Source organism: Leptopilina boulardi, unplaced genomic scaffold (assembly GCF_019393585.1).
Source record: "Leptopilina boulardi isolate dan_hultmark-lab unplaced genomic scaffold, ZJU_Lbou_2.1 LbouV2_384, whole genome shotgun sequence".
NCBI lineage: Eukaryota > Metazoa > Arthropoda > Insecta > Hymenoptera > Figitidae > Leptopilina > Leptopilina boulardi.
The window spans coordinates 1,882,372-1,900,995 of record NW_026137956.1 but is presented as its reverse complement, the minus strand read 5'-3'; the positions used below and the strand labels follow the sequence as shown (position 1 = coordinate 1,900,995).

General features: G+C 27.3%; 2 protein-coding genes across 4 annotated transcripts in view; one reads left to right on the top strand and one right to left on the bottom strand.

The window, feature by feature from the left end:
- LOC127288288 (acyl-CoA Delta-9 desaturase-like) overlaps positions 1-2,525 on the top strand; it is a 30,015-nt gene extending 27,490 nt beyond the window's left edge. For both annotated transcript variants that reach the window (XM_051315658.1, XM_051315657.1), the window contains exon 6: positions 109-2,525. In XM_051315658.1, the coding sequence (XP_051171615.1) occupies positions 109-430 (322 nt within the window). In that variant the 3' untranslated portion in view covers positions 431-2,525. The remainder of the gene's footprint in view (positions 1-108) is intronic.
- Positions 2,526-5,893: 3,368 nt separating this feature from the next.
- On the bottom strand, positions 5,894-16,696 carry LOC127288291 (acyl-CoA Delta-9 desaturase). Of its 2 annotated transcripts, none has more exons than XM_051315664.1 (5): positions 16,369-16,696; positions 15,831-15,961; positions 11,365-11,570; positions 10,167-10,352; positions 5,894-6,489 (listed from the first exon to the last, which is right to left on the bottom strand). In XM_051315664.1, exons 1-5 carry the CDS (start codon positions 16,505-16,507, stop codon positions 6,180-6,182), a joined length of 972 nt encoding a protein of 323 aa, XP_051171621.1. In that variant the 5' UTR covers positions 16,508-16,696; the 3' UTR covers positions 5,894-6,179. The 2 variants fall into 2 exon arrangements, with proteins under 2 accessions (XP_051171621.1, XP_051171622.1); XM_051315665.1 differs by having other exon boundaries at positions 6,357-6,489; positions 10,050-10,352.
- Between the last annotated feature and the right edge of the window lie 1,928 nt (positions 16,697-18,624).

Below are 18,624 nucleotides of genomic sequence, written 5' to 3'. Positions count from 1 at the left end.
AAAAATTTAAAAATAAAATAAGTTTTAGAGAGAAAAGAAAAATACTTTTATATTTGAGATAAAAAAAATTTAATTTCTAATAAAAATTTTTTTTTCTTTTTTCTCAAGGTTTATCAATCCAGCTGAAAATCATGGTGTCGCAATAATGGCATTGGGCGAAGGATGGCACAATTATCATCATGTTTTCCCATACGATTACAAAACAGCAGAATTGGGCAACTATAGGTTTAATTTTACAACAGCATTTATTGATTTCTTTGCGAAAATTGGTTGGGCATACGATTTGAAGACAATTTCACAAGACATGGTTCAAAAACGTGTTGAGAGGACAGGCGATGGAAGTCATGATATTTGGGGTTGGGGCGATAAAGATCAACTTCCTGAAGAACGAGAACAAACAATCATCAAAAATCCAACGAAATCTGACTAGAATTATAAACCAAGTGGTTCACAACCTCCTAGTGCACATTAAGTAGTCAAGTGATTTTTTTTTTTAATTAGTAATAAGTATAAACAATAATTGTCGACTCAATTGAATTCTCACCTTAGTTCATATTGTCCTGGAAGCTTATTATCATTATTATTTTTTTTTCAAGAATTTACAAATGGCACATAATTGTGATACAGTTTTAGTGTGAAATAAATTTTTGTCCCTTTTTTTTATTGTAAAAATTAATAAGTAAGAATAAAGAAGAAGAAGAAATAAGAGAGAAAAAGTGCACAACTTTTTTTTTTTTGCAAAATTTTTTTTCTTTTCGAAAAAAAAAGAAAAAAATTTTTTGTAAAATTACTAGCTCCCAGTTTTTTATGTTCTAAGGTGGGAATTCATTCTTTGTAAATGTCACGCGTTTAATTCAATGTCCAAGAATTAAACAAAAAAAAAAAAAGAAATATTAATAATAATAAATAATCAAAATACGAGAGTAAAAGGCAATGAAACATAAAACAAAAAAAAAAAAAAAAGTATACTGCGTCAGAGGCTTGACACATATTCACTGTTAATTATATATACAGTAAAAAAAAAAAAAAAAAAAATTTTAAGGGAAACGAGAAAATTTCTCCAAAATTCCCTTGAAATTTCGTAAAAAAATTTTTGCAAGACTGCGGGCACTATAAAAAAAAAAACTTTATCCCGTTCTATCCATTTCTTCCCAAATTTACCCATCTTCCCTCTTTTTGTCTTTTTATCCCTTTGCACGCAAAATTTTCAATCCTTTTCTATATTTCTACTGGTGTCTGTCCCTTTTCTACTATATTACAAAAATTTAACACTTTGCATCGTATTTGTCAAAAATACAAAATTTTCAATTAAAAATTTTAACTAAAAAAAAAGGAGAGAATTAAAATTAAATGAAAATCAAAATTTACAATAACGTTTTCAAAAACAATATTTTTTTTTTATTAAAAATTGTCAAATGTATTAAAAAAATACGCGCAAAAAGTTAAATGACTGTGAAAAAAAAAAGAAATCAATGATATTAAATAAGACATCTGCTCGCAGACTGCTTTTGCTCCAATAATTTTTTTTTTTTCAAAATATAATTAGATTTAATTAAAGATAATTTAGATTTTTTGCACTTTTTTTTATCTACACTTTTTTTAATTATTATTTTTTTTTTTTTTGCTAATATTTATTGCTCCGATAAATTTGAAAAAAAAAATTGTGGAAAAATCTTTTGATTATTTTTCCACATTCAAGACACATGTAGATTAAGTATCGAAAAAAAAAATTTAGGTGGTGATATATAATTTTAAAGTAAAAAAAAAAAATAGCGAGTAAAGCGAAATAAGAATGGTGGAAATGGTATGAAAATTCAATAATTTATATACATATATATTTAAATAACAAAAGAAAAAGTGAAAATTCTTGCAGAATAATTATTTTCTTAATTTCAATAGAAAAAAAAAGAATTTTTTTGCAGAGACTATTCGCGTAACTTACCTTGTACCTGTCAAATTCTTAATATTTACTTTAAAAGATAAACGTGAATTTGATAAATTTTTCAAAACAATTTTTGTGATTATTAAAAAAAAAAAAAAAAGAATTTTTCGAAAAACGCGAAGGTTTAAAAAAAAGAACATATATAGAAAAAGCAAACATTTTTTGACAAAGAAAAGACTAACTTTTGCAATTAACGATTATTTAATGAAAAAAAACTTGATTAATACATAATGATAAAAATGATGATGATGATGATGATGATGATGATAATGAAAAAAGCGAGAAAAGAATTTCTTATTGCTGGTCGGTAAGGTGGTCTTTTCAAGGTTTACAATTTGTTTACATAATAATTATATTTTTAAAAAATGTTACTACTCAAAGTATCAAAAAAAAAAAAAAAAAAAACAAACAAAACACTTGCTGTATTTATGAAGTGCGAAACAATTTAAAAATAAAAGAAAACTATAGACATTGCTGCATCACTTGAATGGTGTATTCTACAATCTTTAAAAAAAAATGGAATTTGTTTACTGTACGTCCAGAAAATTGTTTAATAAAACCATGTATTTTAAAATAAATTTAATTCTGGCTAACATTATTACTCTTTGAACGTGTGTGACTGTTTAAATTTTATTTTGTTTGACTTTTTGAATATTTTTTTTTTAAATCTAATTTTAAAGAACCCCGCACTAAATACACAGAAAATGGCTGACGGTTAAATTTGGATATATTTTGTGAAATTTTAGTTGAAAGTGTCCTAATTGAAAAAAAATTGTCCGGAGGTCACTGAATAAATAGTTTAGCTAATAAAAAAATGTCGAAACAACGCTGTGCCTAATGAACTTGCGTATCTAAGTAGGCAAATCACTTGTTCGAAAGTGAATATTATAAAAACTATTATTAAAAAAATTAATTCAGTGACCTCCGGACAATTTTTTTTCAATCAGGACACTTTCAACTAAAAATTCTCAAAATATAGCCAAATTATATTATTGTATATAATAATGTGTATTTAGTGCGGGGTCCTTTGTTTTCAGTGTGTTCCCAGAAACCCTCCTAACAAGATTAGGAAGAAAAGAAGTGTACACGGAGAGAAAAATCTAGCTTTAATACAAAAAAAACGTAAAAAAAGTGTCAAAGTGCCAGAAAATGACAATTCTCATAGTTTCTATTGTGGTTAAAAGTATGAGTTCTTAGAGGGATCAAAATCAAGAATAATCAAGAACATGTCAACAAAAGCCTTTCTAGTAGCAGAACAATTTATATTTATTTTGCACGCACTCTGCCGTCAATTTTTGGTACAACTAAGCACTGTATTATTGCTCGGGTACCGTTTAAAATAGTAAGGAGCCATGCAAATACAGTTCTTGGTCGTACTCAAAATTGACAACAGTGCGCGTGCGAAATAAGTATTGGAATAGTGTTCTGCTAGAAAGGCTTGATATTTTACTCTAAGTACTAGTTTAAATTTTTATGAAGAAATAAGGAGTAATAAGTTAAGAGGACATCTACTTGCAAAGTTTAAAGCCAGGTGGCAGATATGTAAGTGGTTTTTAATGGATATATGTATACACGAAGTAGTATAAGGAGACGTAACGCCCATAGTAGATTGTGGTGAAAGTGAGCCCCAAAATCGTGTCCTAGAGTTTCCGCATTTTTCTAATAATGCGATGAGGACGCCGCGCGTGGAGAAATAGAGAATTAAAATTTATCACGTGCTCGCATGTGCCGACAAATTGTCTTGAACCGGTGTTTCGCGCTTGCACTTTGTGCTTTGTTAATGTTATCAGTGAAATGTCATGTTTTATAAAAGGATGTGGATCAAAAATAACTACAAAAGAAGAAAAAAATGGAGAAAATCGAAGTTTTTTTTCGGCTCGAACAGTATTTAATTTTTATTATTTATTATTGTTTTATTATTGTTAATATTATATCATTAGAGTTTTAATTATTTCCGAAGTGTTTTTTATTTTTTAATGCTTTCCTATTATAGAATGAAAGTTTGTTAACTTGGTCGAGTGCTATTGTTGGCATTGGAAAAAAACTAAAATTGACAAAAAAGGATAAGATGTGTGATTTGCACTTTGTGGAATCAGATTTAATATTTTTTTTTATTTAATATTTCACAATATTTATTTTATTATTTATTTATTACACAATATTTTATCAAAACCACTTCGTGATCAAAACACTTTTGCTGTCAACTACAGTTGTTTACGCGATAGCAGACGACATATTTTGATTCCGATTTATCTCAGTAGAGGCGCTACAAGAGCATTATTCGAAAACCTTAATAACTCTATAGGACACGCATTTGGGGTTGCTTTGAATGCATGGCGTTACGTCTCCTTATACTACTTCGTGGATATATATCAACCAGATCAAAAAAAAATGTTTAACTTTTTTTCAGTTTTTGTTTTGTTTACAGTCTGACATATAACCTCCAAATCTGTTTTGCGATTCTTAATCTTACAAGATTAATCAGATTAAAAACGTGAATCGCAGAACAGATTTGGAGGTTATGTGTCAGGTAAAAAAAAACTAAAACTGGACAAAATTTGAACATTTTATTTCAGTAGTTGTCAGTACAGCGCTTCTAATCAAGCGATGCTGCACAAACGACGCTTTATCGTTTATCTACAACTTATTGTGGAAGCTGAAATCAGCTGAAATATACTTTTGACACTGTCGCCGGTGCATCTGATGTCCTGAAATTTTTTTCGTGTATAACTGGATGGGCAACTCATGTAAGAGAAAAATCGTTTCCTGTGTGCTTCAAATTGAAACACAGCTCGCCATATTGTTCATTCCCTGGTTGTATGTTGTATACTCCTGTTATTGTGTGCGCACGTTCGTGTGATTCGCAAGTTAGTGTTGATTGCGCAGTGGTTTTCATCTGTTTGACAAGTGATTTGGAGATTTTTCGAAATTTTTTATTAATATTTATATCATTGAAATTAACATTTAAGTGAAAATGATTTTATAGTATGTGCGTGTTCTGAGAAAAAAATATGCAAAAGGTGTTTCTTTTCACAAGTGAGTACATATTTTAATACTATTATTATTGAAGTGTCTAATTTTTAGGTTATATTTTGTTTTTTTTACATTTTACACTGAAATATTCACATAAAAAGAAAAAATATCTAAAATACAATTTATGCATACTTATATTTTGTAATATTCATGTTTACAAACAACTATAAAATTTTATTTTAATATTTCTAAACATTTCTTTAAACTCGAACCAGTAATATAAAATTTTAATCAATAAATTAAACAAAATTAAAATGATAAATTTTTTATTATTTATATTATTCATTATAGTTGTTAATTAATTAATTAGAAAAAAAAATCAAAGCTCTATGACTGATAAAATATTTTTATTAACATCATTTCAAACAAATTATTTACTTACATTTTTTTAGCATAAATATTAAATTAATTATGCTACAAAAAAAATTTTCTCTTATTTTTTTATCATTCATTATATACCTATTCAAAAGATAAAAATCTAAATAATTTTTTATATTATGGAGGTTCAATCCATTAACATAACCTCAAACTAAAAAGTAGTTTTTAACAGTACTAAAAATATATTTAAAATTTATTACACCCAAATTCGACAGATTCAATTGTACAATTGAAAGATTCTTTATACAGTTCTAATTTTGTGTTATTGTTAAATTATGGTTTGTTTAAAAAATATAAAAAATAAAAATTTTATTTGTTTATTAACTTTTGAACAAAAATATTTTTAATAAAATTCAACAAACAGAATTATATAGAGAATCTTTCAAAGAGAAAAATGAGCCATTGTTTACAAAAATTGGATAAATATTAAAATTGTTCACTAACTATTAAGAAAAAATACAAAATGTTTATTAATTCATTATTTAACAACAAATTTTAACTAAAAATAATTTTTTTCCAAAATTGTACAATTGAATCTGTCGAATATGGGTGTAATAAATTTTAAATATATTTCTAGTTCTGTTAAAAACTACTTTTTAGTTTGAGGTTATGTTAATGGGTTGAACCTCCTTAAGGCCAGGTCCAAGTCGTGTCAGCCGTTCCATTGAAACTTCAAAGGAACAGCTGACTCGACTTGGACCTGGCCTTAAGAATCAGTTAAATATTATATTCAAGAAATGTGGTGTGTATTAAATATTCCTATTAATACAAATAAAATATCTTTTAATCTCTTGGTATTCTTGTAAATGATTATAATTTTTTTTTTTTAATGATGATAACGCAATGCCGCTTTCCGTGCTTCATCATCTGCAATTGTTTTTAATGTCTCCCAACAATCAGAAGGTGACTTCTTTTTATCAGCAGCTATATACAATATATCGCGAACAGCTTTGCATGTTATTGTTTTTAATGCTGTTATGACTCCCATAGGTTCCCACATTCTGATAATAAATGACGTCCATCCTTTGTCATAACCTCCAAATTCACCTGTTTTCCAATCCCAAGGCAACAGGTAGTGATAATTTGGCCAGTATGATTTGTTAATTATAAATATCGAATTGTCATCAACTGGAAATCTACAATTTGGTGAATTATTAAAAAATTATTAACCCAAGTAGCACGTAATATTACAGTAATATTAAAATGTCCGCCTCATGGTAATATTACAGTAATATTACCCGGTAATATTATCATGAGTTGGACATTTTAATATTACTGTAATATTACATGCTACTTGGGAATACTATTAATTAATTATTTAATTATTTTAGTAAAATATTGTATAGTGAAAATATTTAGGATTAGATATAATTTATGAGGAAATAAATTTACTAAGTAATTAATTATAAAAATATTTTGGATAGACAATTTTTGATTTTAATTCAAAGTATCAAGAAAAAAAAAATTAGTATTCCTCCACAGCATCTAAACTAGCTGCATTATTGTTAATATTGCATAAATATTTCCAAGATTTTTGCAATATTAAAATATTGGGAAAATAATGCCAATTTCTATTTCTTCTAGCGCATGCCCGACGTGCGAGAATGTATCCCCACCATAGCGAGACCTTGGATTGTATTTAAGGAGCTTCGCGCAGCAGCTGTAGTCATTCGAGCAGCAAAGTTCTTCTGAGAAAGATCTTACGTGGATGAAGATGTCATCATTATTATCTTCTTTTCACGGTAAGTTTCACTTAATTTTTTAATATATAACGTTGTTTATCTCGATAAAATTCAAATTTTCATAACATCTACACTGAGAGACCTTTTGCACCGCATCAGAACTACGTGTGTGACTGCAGCGCCACTATAGGTTTTGGTGCGCTGCATTCTAAATTTTGTATCGTGACTGCCCAAAAATGAAAATGAACCTTTCGGCCGTCAATTTTTTGGACAGCTACGCTCCAAAAATTGTACGGCTGCAGACCAAAAACGTAGTTTCATAGCTGACCGCTAGAATGATCCGCAGCCGTCTGTCGAAAGTCTGTTACGGTGCAAAAGGTCTCTCAGTGTAATAAAATTTTATAAATTTACTATCCAAAACATAATTATCAATTAATTTAGTAAAATTAACAAAATTTTACTATTTTAAATGCTTATAACAAATAAAGTAAGAATAAAAAAGCTTATTAACGAACTGTAATATGAAGTTAAATTTTTTTATGAACGATAATGTGAAGAATAGAATAAAGTTCAGAAAATACACGGAGAAAAATGGAAAACAAAAATAATTCAAGGCGCATAATTATCCTATAAAAATCATTACTTAAAATTTTCATTTTCAACAATTTTATTAGATATAATTATTTTTTTGACGAATTTCCATTTTTCGAATTAATTGTTAAAATTTGTTTAAAATTTTTAATTAACAGAAGTTTTAGGCACCGAATTTTTCTTGGGTAGAGTTCTTAAAACGACAAATTTTTATTTCTCAGAAATTGTAAATGGCCGAACAAACAATCGACAGAAAGATTTCGGCGCTATTTTTAAATCCACACCCTAAAAAAAGTAATTTTCAATCTAGAGGATTCCTCTAAAATAAATGCATATTTTCCTCTTAATTTTGGTATCAAAATTATTATTCTTCATTTAAGAGGATTTTCCTCTTAAATTAAATGTTGACATCTAAACCTCGCAAAATTGTTTTTAATGTCAAAGCCATCAATAAAATATTTATAATTTCAATCAAATAATAAAATCTTTGCAGAAAATACATTTTTAAATTAAAATTAAGTAAAATTATAATAGTTCACTTCAATATAATAATAAAAATTGATTTTTAATATAACATTAACAATGTCATGTTTTTGGTTAATTATCAACATTTTATATTGATAATTAAAATACAAAAAATAAGTTTTCATTAATCAGTTGTAATGATCAAAGAGATTTTCAGCGCAAAAATAATTTTAAAACATGATGATATGTTTAAAAGTTAACATTTTTTATAGGACAGAAAAAAATTTCATATATGAAATTATTTAACGTTTTAAAACTTTTTTAAAAAAATAAATAAAAAGATTTAAAAAATTCGAAAGATTCAAAAATAGGGTTATAGTATTTCTATTTACCTGAGTAGTAAAATTTCACAAGAAATATCCAAATTTTTTTAAATCTAAAAATAGCGTTAAAAATATTCATTTAATTTGAATTTAACTATATTTTCTGTATTTTTAATAAAGCAAATCTATTTTTTTGTCCTTTTTGTTGACATTTTACCAGAAATATTAAAACTGAAAGGTTAAAAAACAACTTCACAACTATCATATCCAGGGAAAGGGATCAAACGATTACATTATTTTTTTCCGTTTCCTTTTTTTAAATCTTCTAAATTTAAAACAGAAAATCTTAATTAAAGAAGAAAATACAAAAGGAATCCTTTTGTCATTCTTCCATTAAAATGAAGAATAAAAATATTCTACATTTCAATTGAATAATCTTGTTTTAAGAGGAAATATTTAGAGGATATTAGAAGAGGAATTTTCCTCTGAATATAAGATTACTTTTTTTTGGGTGCACCAATCACGATTTTCTTGACAACTTTTGATTGGTGGATTTCAAAAATAGCACCGAAATCTTTCTGTCGATTGTTTGTTCGGCCATTTGCGATTTCGGTCAAATAATAATTCGGCATTTTAAGAATTCTGCTAAATAAAAATTCGGTGCCCTAAAAATTCTTTAAAAAAGAAATTCTGACAAATTTTAATTCGAAAAATGAAAATTCGTTTGAAAAATAATTAATTCCAATTAAATTCTTTAAAATGAAAATTTTAAGTAATGAGTTTTATGGGATAATCATGCTGCCTCAAATAAAGTAATTTTTACTAGTTTCAAAGTAAATACTAAAAAATATACTATATTTCTGAAGTAATTTTTTCTATTCCCAAAGCAAAAGTTGTCAGAGATGCGCAGAAGTTTCAGACAGTTTAGGTTTTACTTTGTAAATAGTAAAAATTACTTTATATTTTTTTCCGTATGTTTAGTATATAAGCAGGGTGATTCTCTCAAAAAGGACAAATCACGCTTTCACGGTAATTTGTTCAAAAATACTAAAATTGATTGAAATTATTGAAAATTCTGTTAGCTATACGTTAAGATTTAACAATTTTTAATCGGATCACTAATGAAAAATTCAAAAAAAAATTCCAAATAACTGAAATATTGAATAAAATCTGATGTTACGGAGGTGAGTTACGAAGTGAAGTTTTAACACTACTTTTCATTCAATAATTCAGTTATTTGACCTATTTTTGAAATTTTCACTAGTGATCCGAATGAAAATTGTTAAATTTTATCGTATGTCTGGCAGAATTTTTATTAATTGAAATTAATTTTATTATTTTTTAACAAAAACACCGTCTAAAATCTTGCACGCGTGATTTGTCTTCTTTGAGAGAATCAACCATAAAATGAATTTCATTTAAAAATTTGACAATATGAACACTGTAAAACGAAAGGTATTAATTTAATACCAACTTTAGGTACTAAATTGTTATTTGATTCTATTTTGATACCTGAAATCGGTACTGTTTTAGTACCTTCTTTTTACAGTGAAACAATTCCATTGCATATCAAATTGAATTTTTGAATTTTAACGATCGAATGATGAACTCTTGTTTTTTTTTCTAATTCTTCACCTTATATTTTAATTATTGCACACGCCATCACCATTGATGATGACGGTGCCATGACTCTTGGGCATTTTAAAGAAGAGAGTAAAAAAGAGTCTCATAGTATCGAAAATGGACATTAACTTGTCTCCTGGTTTGAGTCCCCAGATGAGCATGGCACTGTTCACCAAACATGATATTTGATTGGAAACAGCCAATCGTAGAAAGCCAAGAATAAAAATAGAATTCATTATCGATTCACCCCAATATTCAGCCGGTGCATTCATTGGCAGTAGAAGGCCCAAAATTGGAAACAATATCCAGTAGAGTCTGCAAACAAAAAAATAAAATTTTACTTTTACAAACAACAAAATAGTAAATATTTATAACATGTACCTACACTACGAGAAAAAGTTAATTTTGACTTAACCAAACGGTTTAATTAACTAACAAAATAAAAGTGTTAATTTAATTTTTACTGATATAGTCTAGTCAAGTTAGCATTATTTTTGACCTCAATTTTTTTGCTTAAACCCTTCATTTTGGGGTAAAAATTATGTACCTAAATTTGGTACTTCGAACTCCTACCGGAACCTAAAACTTTTTTAAGAAATAAGTGCAAAAAATCAGTTTTTTCAAATTGCCGCCTTCTATGACCCATTTTTTTTCCTGATTTTAGCCAAAATTCAGTATTTTTTAGTTTTTCCAATATAGCTTTGAAACTAATGATTTTTTGAAAAAATGACCAACAGGAAAGTTAAAGCTGACTAAATTCCTGACAATTTGCAAAAAAGAACAATATAATAGCTCTAATAGTTTCCGAGATACAGTCTATTAAATTTGACCCTTTTGAGATTTTACATATACAATGGTAATGAATGAGATTGCATGTAAAACCTCAATAGGGTCAACTTTGAGAGACTTTATCTCGGTAACTATTAGAGCTATTATATTGTTCTTTTTTGCAAATTGTCAGGAATTTAGTCAGCTTTAACTTTCCTGTTGGTCATTTTTTCAAAAAATCATTAGTTTCAAAGCTATATTGGAAAAACTAAAAAATACTGAATTTTGGCTAAAATCAGGAAAAAAATGGGTCATAGAAGGCGGCAATTTGAAAAAACTGATTTTTTGCACTTATTTCTTAAAAAAAAGTTTAAGGTTCCGGTAGGAGTTCGAAGTACCAAATTTAGGTACATAATTTTTACCCCAAAATGAAGGGTTTAAGCAAAAAAATTGAGGTCCTGAGTTAAAACATAATATGCCTTGTTTTTCGATTACTTTGACTGGACTAATATACAAATTTTGAAACTTAGAATATTTTAATTTTTTAAAGACACACTACCTTTTTTGGAGCCAAACATATCCATCAACTTCAATAATTCGCATATCTATGTCTTTTTCAACTTTTTTTCGTTCAGGAGTATCTGTCATTAAATTACTAAATACGTGGCTGTACAAAAATCCATTGTTATGATTGTAAGGATCATTTTCTGTTCCATAAAATTTATGATGTATCCTATGTGATAATACCCAATCATAAATAGGACCCTGAAAAGAAAATTTTCCAGAATTATAAATAAAAAAAAAAAAACAAATGTATGTTTCGTTGAAAAAAAGAATTTTCTACTATAGGATATATACATTATTATTATTTTTTTCTCTACTAGTGTAAGAGAAATTACATAACAGTGGGTCAGTGGTTTACACTGCCGTGCGAAATAAAAACTTAGTTAAGTCATATTTTGTTCGAACGGAGAAAATGACGAAAAACTGTTTGTATTTAAAAACCTAATGTAATATAAATAATTCTTTAATCTAACTTCACTTCCTAGGTAATTTGATAGAGTTCTTTTTAATTCTGAAGTCAAAAGTTAATTATTTAAACAAATTATATTAAATAATTGACTTACGTTTTATTTTTTAAAAGCAAAACTTGGTTAACTCGAGTTACGTAGTGCTTTTCGAAAAGGTAGGCGAGCGCGAGCCTTCGTTCAGAAGTAAGAACTTAGTTAACTCAAGCTAAATGCATGGGATTCCGAATTCACCCGACGAAAATCCGAACTTTAACGAAGTTGACTTACGCTTGCTCCTATCGAAATGCAGTGTCCGGCTCATGCCACTTTTCGAAAGAGAAAACACTCAAGTCGAGTTAACTAAGTTTTTATTTCGTATCTTATGCTCGATCTCAACGCTTCCTACGATTTTTGGACTACTCAACTCGAGTTAACTGAGTTTTTATCAAGTATTCTTTTATTTTCTGGGTTTTTGTACATTTTTAATAACTATTTTTTGCAATAAATAATTAAAATAAAAATTTTTTAATAACGTAATCAGACGCAGTTTTTTCTTACGAATCCATTGATACCAAAAACTCATTTTTGTCAAAAATATGACTTAACTAAGTTTTTACATCGTACGGCAGTACAGTGGATCATTTCTGTTTTCTGGAAAATGATTTAAAAAACTATACCAAACTCTGAATATACACCCAGAGAAAGGATTTCTTTGATTTAAAGAAACCAATTTCTTCTGACTTGTTTTCTTACATTCAAAATAAAATTTTCTTTGAAACAAAAAACGTTTTTTAGTTTCAAAGAAAATTTCTTTGAATGAAAGAAATTTATGCATTAAGGACATTTACCCACGGAAATGCAGATCTCCAGAAAAAAATAAGGGTGTACTTCCGAAGTAGGGGTACCTCCGATTTTAATAAAACTTGGTATACTAACGTATTTTGGTGCGCTGATTACGAAAATGATAGTGAAAATTGGCGCAAATTTGATTATCATGGTAAAAACCATAAAAAACACCATAAAATAATGGTTTTTTACGATTATCTCGTAAAAAACAAAAAATTTCGAAAAAAGTTTTAGACAAAAGTTGTAGATCTCAAAAAAACACACATTTTATGTTTTATGCATTTTTTACCAAAAGTCATTATTTTTCGAGAAAAATCCAAAAAACGAAAAACACCATGATAATGAAAACATATACAGCAGTCATGGTTAGACATATTATTTGACTCGTATACAGTATCATATTCACCATTAGTCAGGATATAACGAATTCCGCAAAATACTTTCGGCCATATCCACCCCCTCTCGCCAAGGTTTTTTTTAAAAAGAAAAGCGAGCAGTACCTTACGCGGCCGAAGGCCGTGTTTACTATTTTGCGTTTACCGCTGCTGTGGACTCCACCCCACAATTTCCGCAAATTACTTTCGGACACATCCACCCCCTCTCGCCAAGATTTCTTAAAAAGAGAAGCGAGCAGTACCTTACGCGGCCGAAGGCCGTGTTTAATATTTTGCATTTACCGCTGCTGTAGACTCCACCCCACAATTTCCGCAAATTACTTTCGGACCATTTTTCTCGAAAAATAATGACTTTTGGTAAAAAATGCATAAAACATGAAATGCGTGTTTTTTTGAGATCTACAACTTTTGTCTAAAACTTTTTTCGAAATTTTTTGTTTTTTACGAGATAATCGTAAAAAACCATGATTTTATGGTGTTTTTTATGGTTTTTACCATGATAATCAAATTTGCGCCAATTTTCACTATCATTTTCGTAATCAGCGCACCAAAATACGTTAGTATACCAAGTTTTATTAAAATCGGAGGTACCCCTACTTCGGAAGTATATCCAAAAATAATTAATTAACATTTAAATAATTAAAATAATATTATTAATTGTACTTTCTGAAAGAAGAAATATCAATTTTCAAGAAAAAAATTTAAAATTTAAAAAATTTATTTGTTTATACAATTTGCATAGGATAAATCAAAGAAATTCTAACATTGATATAGGGTCAAAGAAACATTTATTTGAATTAAGTAATAAATTTCTTTGAAACAAAGATAATTTTTTTTTGAATCAAAAATAATTTGTTTGATACAAATAAATTTTCTTTGTATCAAAGAATGTAGAATTTTATCAATATTCTAGATAGATATAAAAATACGATCATTAGGAATCTGATGTCAATTTTTAAAAATTCAAACTGTCGGATGAAACATGGCGGAAGATTATTTAAAAATTGATCCGATTTGCTTTAAACTTGTAAGTTAGAGGCTTTTGAGGTATAGCTAAAGATTTTACAAAATGTCAAATTCATCATTTTGAAATCCCCTGAGTAGTGATATTTTCAAGTGAATCTAATGGATTTTTTTTAAAGTTCGCTAAATCCACTATTTTTAATTTTTAAAATCTGCTATCAGGTTCGTAATTATTTAAATAATATAATATTATAATAAAATATACAACATAATTGAATCTATGTCAATGAAAGTGTTTCAAGATTACACATTTCTATCGCTTAAGGGGGGGAGGGTAAGGTTAATTCCATGAAAAAATGCATATTTTTACGAATTTTTTTTGGCTATACAGAAAGAGTTAATATATTTATTAAATTTTTATATAATAGTACAACATTTGAACAGTATTTCACCAAAGTTTCATTGCAAAATATTGAGAATTGATCGAGTTACAGTCCATTTCCTCTGGCTCCCCAAAAAAAAGTTATTTTGCGGTGTTCACTGTAACTCGCAATAGAATCATCTAAAACAAAAGAATCAAAATGGATTTGTTAAAGGAGATGTTTTTCTAGGGATCGGGTTTTTGGCTTTAAAGTGCTACAAAAAATTCAAAAATAAAAAAAAACCTCCCAGGGATCCCTAGAAAAACATCTCCTTTAACAAATCCATTTTGATTCTTTTGTTTTAGATGATTCTATTGCGAGTTACAGTGAACACCGCAAAATAACTTTTTTTTTGGGGAGCCAGAGGAAATGTACTGTAACTCGATCAATTCTCAATATTTTGCAATGAAACTTTGGTGAAATACTGTTCAAATGTTGTACTATTATATAAAAATTTAATAAATATATTAACTCTTTCTGTATAGCCAAAAAAAATTCGTAAAAATATGCATTTTTTCATGGAATTAACCTTACCCCCCCCCTTAACCCTTAACTGGCACAATTCCGCGTTCTAACGTAAATGGCACAACGGGTCTGCTGGACTCGACGTATTCAAACGTGTATTGTACAGCCGGTATTGAATATTTTTGCACAAAAATTTAATCTAAGGTAGCTTATGATGTGTATATTTAAAATGTAATTAATTTTACAGAGATTAATTTATTTTTAGTTTAAAAAAAATTGTGAAAAATAAAAACGAAAAGTTGCGTATTTTTACTTAAAAATTCATGAGTTATTTAAATTTTAATATTATGACTTAAAAATTTAAGGTTATACTCTTGATGTATTATTCTTTAAGGAAAAAATTACCACAACAGCAGGACTTGCAAATAAGATATTTATTTTGCAGAATAAAATGTGACTTTTTAGGTTAAAATTAAAAATTTATAATTGGTCATGTTTGAAGCTAATTTATTATTTTGCATCGAATTAGTTGTATTAAAAAACTTACAAAATTACTAAAAATATGTCAAACTAATATATTAAAATATAAAAAATATTCAAAAGCTATACACATTCAATTAAAGTGAGCTCGAAAATATGCTCGGGTTTACTGGACCCATAGTACCAGTTAAGGGTTAAAATTTAAAAATTTACAACTTTAACACTAATTATTATCTTTCTTTCGTTACGGAAAAGAGTATTAAATTTTTTGCAAATAATAAAAAAATACTATTAAAAACAAATAGTCAAAATTGAAATCAATTATACAAATTAATAATAATTAATATAGTAATAATAATAATTAATAATTGTTATTACTTTAAACAAATTCTTTATATCATTGAATTGTATCCATTATTAATATTAATGAATGAATTGACCTACCACACCAGCAAGCGTGTGACATAACATTAAAAAAAGTCTGACTGCTCCGGAAGCTTCAAAAGACTCATGAGCCCAAAATCTGTGAGCTCCGGCTGTTATTCCCAATCCAGCGAGGCTCATAATAAAAATGGCTAGCAAAAAATTTTTAAAACTTATTTCAGTATAATGCAATTATTTTTAAATGTCACTTAAATATTATAAATATTATTCTGATAATTTAAATTAAAATTAAATTTAAATAAAATTCATTTTTAATAAAATAAAATTAAAAATTTGCTTACTTATTACTCTCTAAATTTGAATTAGTGAAAAGTGAGCTACTAATTCACATTAGTAAGAATTTTTTACTAATTTTTAGTAAAATATTACTATTCGATTTGGTAGTTTTAAATTTTTTTTACTAAAGTTTTAGTAAAAAGTTACTAAAAATTAGTGAAAATTCTTACTAATTTAAATTAGTAGCTCACTTTTCAATAATTCAGATTTAGAGAGTATATAAATATCATTCTGATAATTTAAAAGAAAATTTCCTTCTTACCGTATATTACAGTCAACCATTGTGCTTGTGTAATAAGAACATAGAATCCATAAACTCCAAGAACCTGAAGATGAATATACCAGAGGACAGAGGCCCATTTGAATTCTTGTTTTTTTATTATTTCATTTTTTTCTGACATTTTTATTTAATTTTTTAAATAATATATTGTCCACTACGCGTTTATAACAGTTTATTTTCACTTAAAATTGACACTTATTTTTAAAAAAAAATTGTAAAACTATATATATATTATAATGAACGAGAAAACTGATCCTTCACTGCAAGGAATTTTTAAATTCAAATTATATCTGTACGATATGAAGGTTTGAGAAAGACTAAAATGTCCCCTGCATTTAACAAAAATAATTCGTTTTAACCCTGTAACCTTAGAAATGAATATCATTAACTTTTACATTGTCATTTCCTTTTGGTCGCATATTAAAAAGACAAGAGGTTTCGGTTATCTCTTATGTCATTTGTAATTTAAATACATTTTTATATCCTTCGTTTGTTTATAAATTGGAGATTTTATCAAATTTATATGTGAACATCTATACATATCCGTTTATAGCCCTTAAGCGAGATTTGTAATTTAAATAAATTTTTGTCCTTTTCATATTTATTAAGGAATTATATATAAATAAATTGGAAATTTTATTGAATTTATTTTAAAATCTAGTTAACTTAGAGTTCGTTATATTTAAATTAATCATGATATGAAGAATATGAACAAAAGGACGAAAATTTGATTTATTGATTTACAACAATGTTTGTAATATTTTTTTTATATGTATCTTTAGTTCCAGATAAAGCAGGAGGATCGTCAATGAAAAAAATTATGCCTAGAAAATATAAATGTAATCATATTACAAAGAAAAAACTTAAACTCATTTTCAGTTGGGTATCGAATGGAGTAATCAACAAACTTCAAGTTACTCAAAATGATCCTGGCCGGAATTTCAAATATCTAGGTTAGTATCATTTTCTTAATGTTATTTTGAATTACAATCTTTTTTTATAATATTCCAACAATGCTAGAAGGATATTCTTTACTAGTACGAATATTTATAGTAATTTTCTAGTAAAAAATATAAATTATGATTTGTGACGCGCTCTGAAGATATGGACCTTATAGAAGGAAACGAATTATAGGTTATGTTTACGGTAATTTTACCTTGATTAAAAGTTTTTTTTTTTTTAATTTTTGGATGTAATAAAGACTTACACAGGTTTACAAATTTCAAATTTTTTTTTGTCACCCGAACAAAACACTTTTTGTTCGATTAATATGTGTTTTTTGAGTAAGAAAATCATATTTAATGATTTAATCATTTAATCATTTTTCATTTTTCCCTCGTGGAATTTTTTTGTAACAGCAAATTATGCATTTTCGAGGTGTGACGTCACTTAAAGTCACTTAAAGTATATTATAATTTTATTTACGTTATCGCGTAGTGAGAATATCTAGTCCAATTATATGAAATATAATACTATTGGAAATAAAATCAAACCAGACTAGATATCGTTACTATGCGATAACGTAAATAAAATTATAATATACGGGATCCGCCATTATGAATTTTGAAAAACTGACCTCAGATTCGTAATCAGCGACCACGAAAACCCCAGAGTACTCATTTTGGAGTACTTAGCTCTAATTATTAAAATTTTGTCTGCCATATTGGATTCGCCATTTTGAATTTTCAAAAACTGACCTCGGATTCGTAATCAGCGACCCTGAAAACCCCCGAGTACTCATTTTGGTGAGCTTCGCTTAAACATAGTTATATACAAAACTGATATAGATCGAAATCACTTGAAAATATACTAAAAGTGAAAAAGTACTTTGTTCAATAAATCTAGTGTAGAATTGTCATTTTTTATCCGATCGAGGTCTATAAAGGCTTAAAAGTTTCGTAATTAAATATACTATTAATAAAAAATTTAAAACTTGTCATTTTTTGATTGTTTGACTTTGAAAAAATTAGCGAAATTTAGACGAATGTCTAAAAATCATTAAAATTTGCTTGAAATTTGAACTTTGATCGACTGTAACTCTTACAATTTTGTATGGATTTTATTGGTTGACCAATGGTTTGAGAGGTAATTTAATTATCTTTCAAATGGTGATTTATTTTTTACATTTGGATTAACTGCTTTCTATACCGGTGACTTTAAGTGACGTCACACCTCGAAAATGCATAATTTGCTGTTACAAAAAAATTCCACGAGGGAAAAAAATTTTAAATATGATTT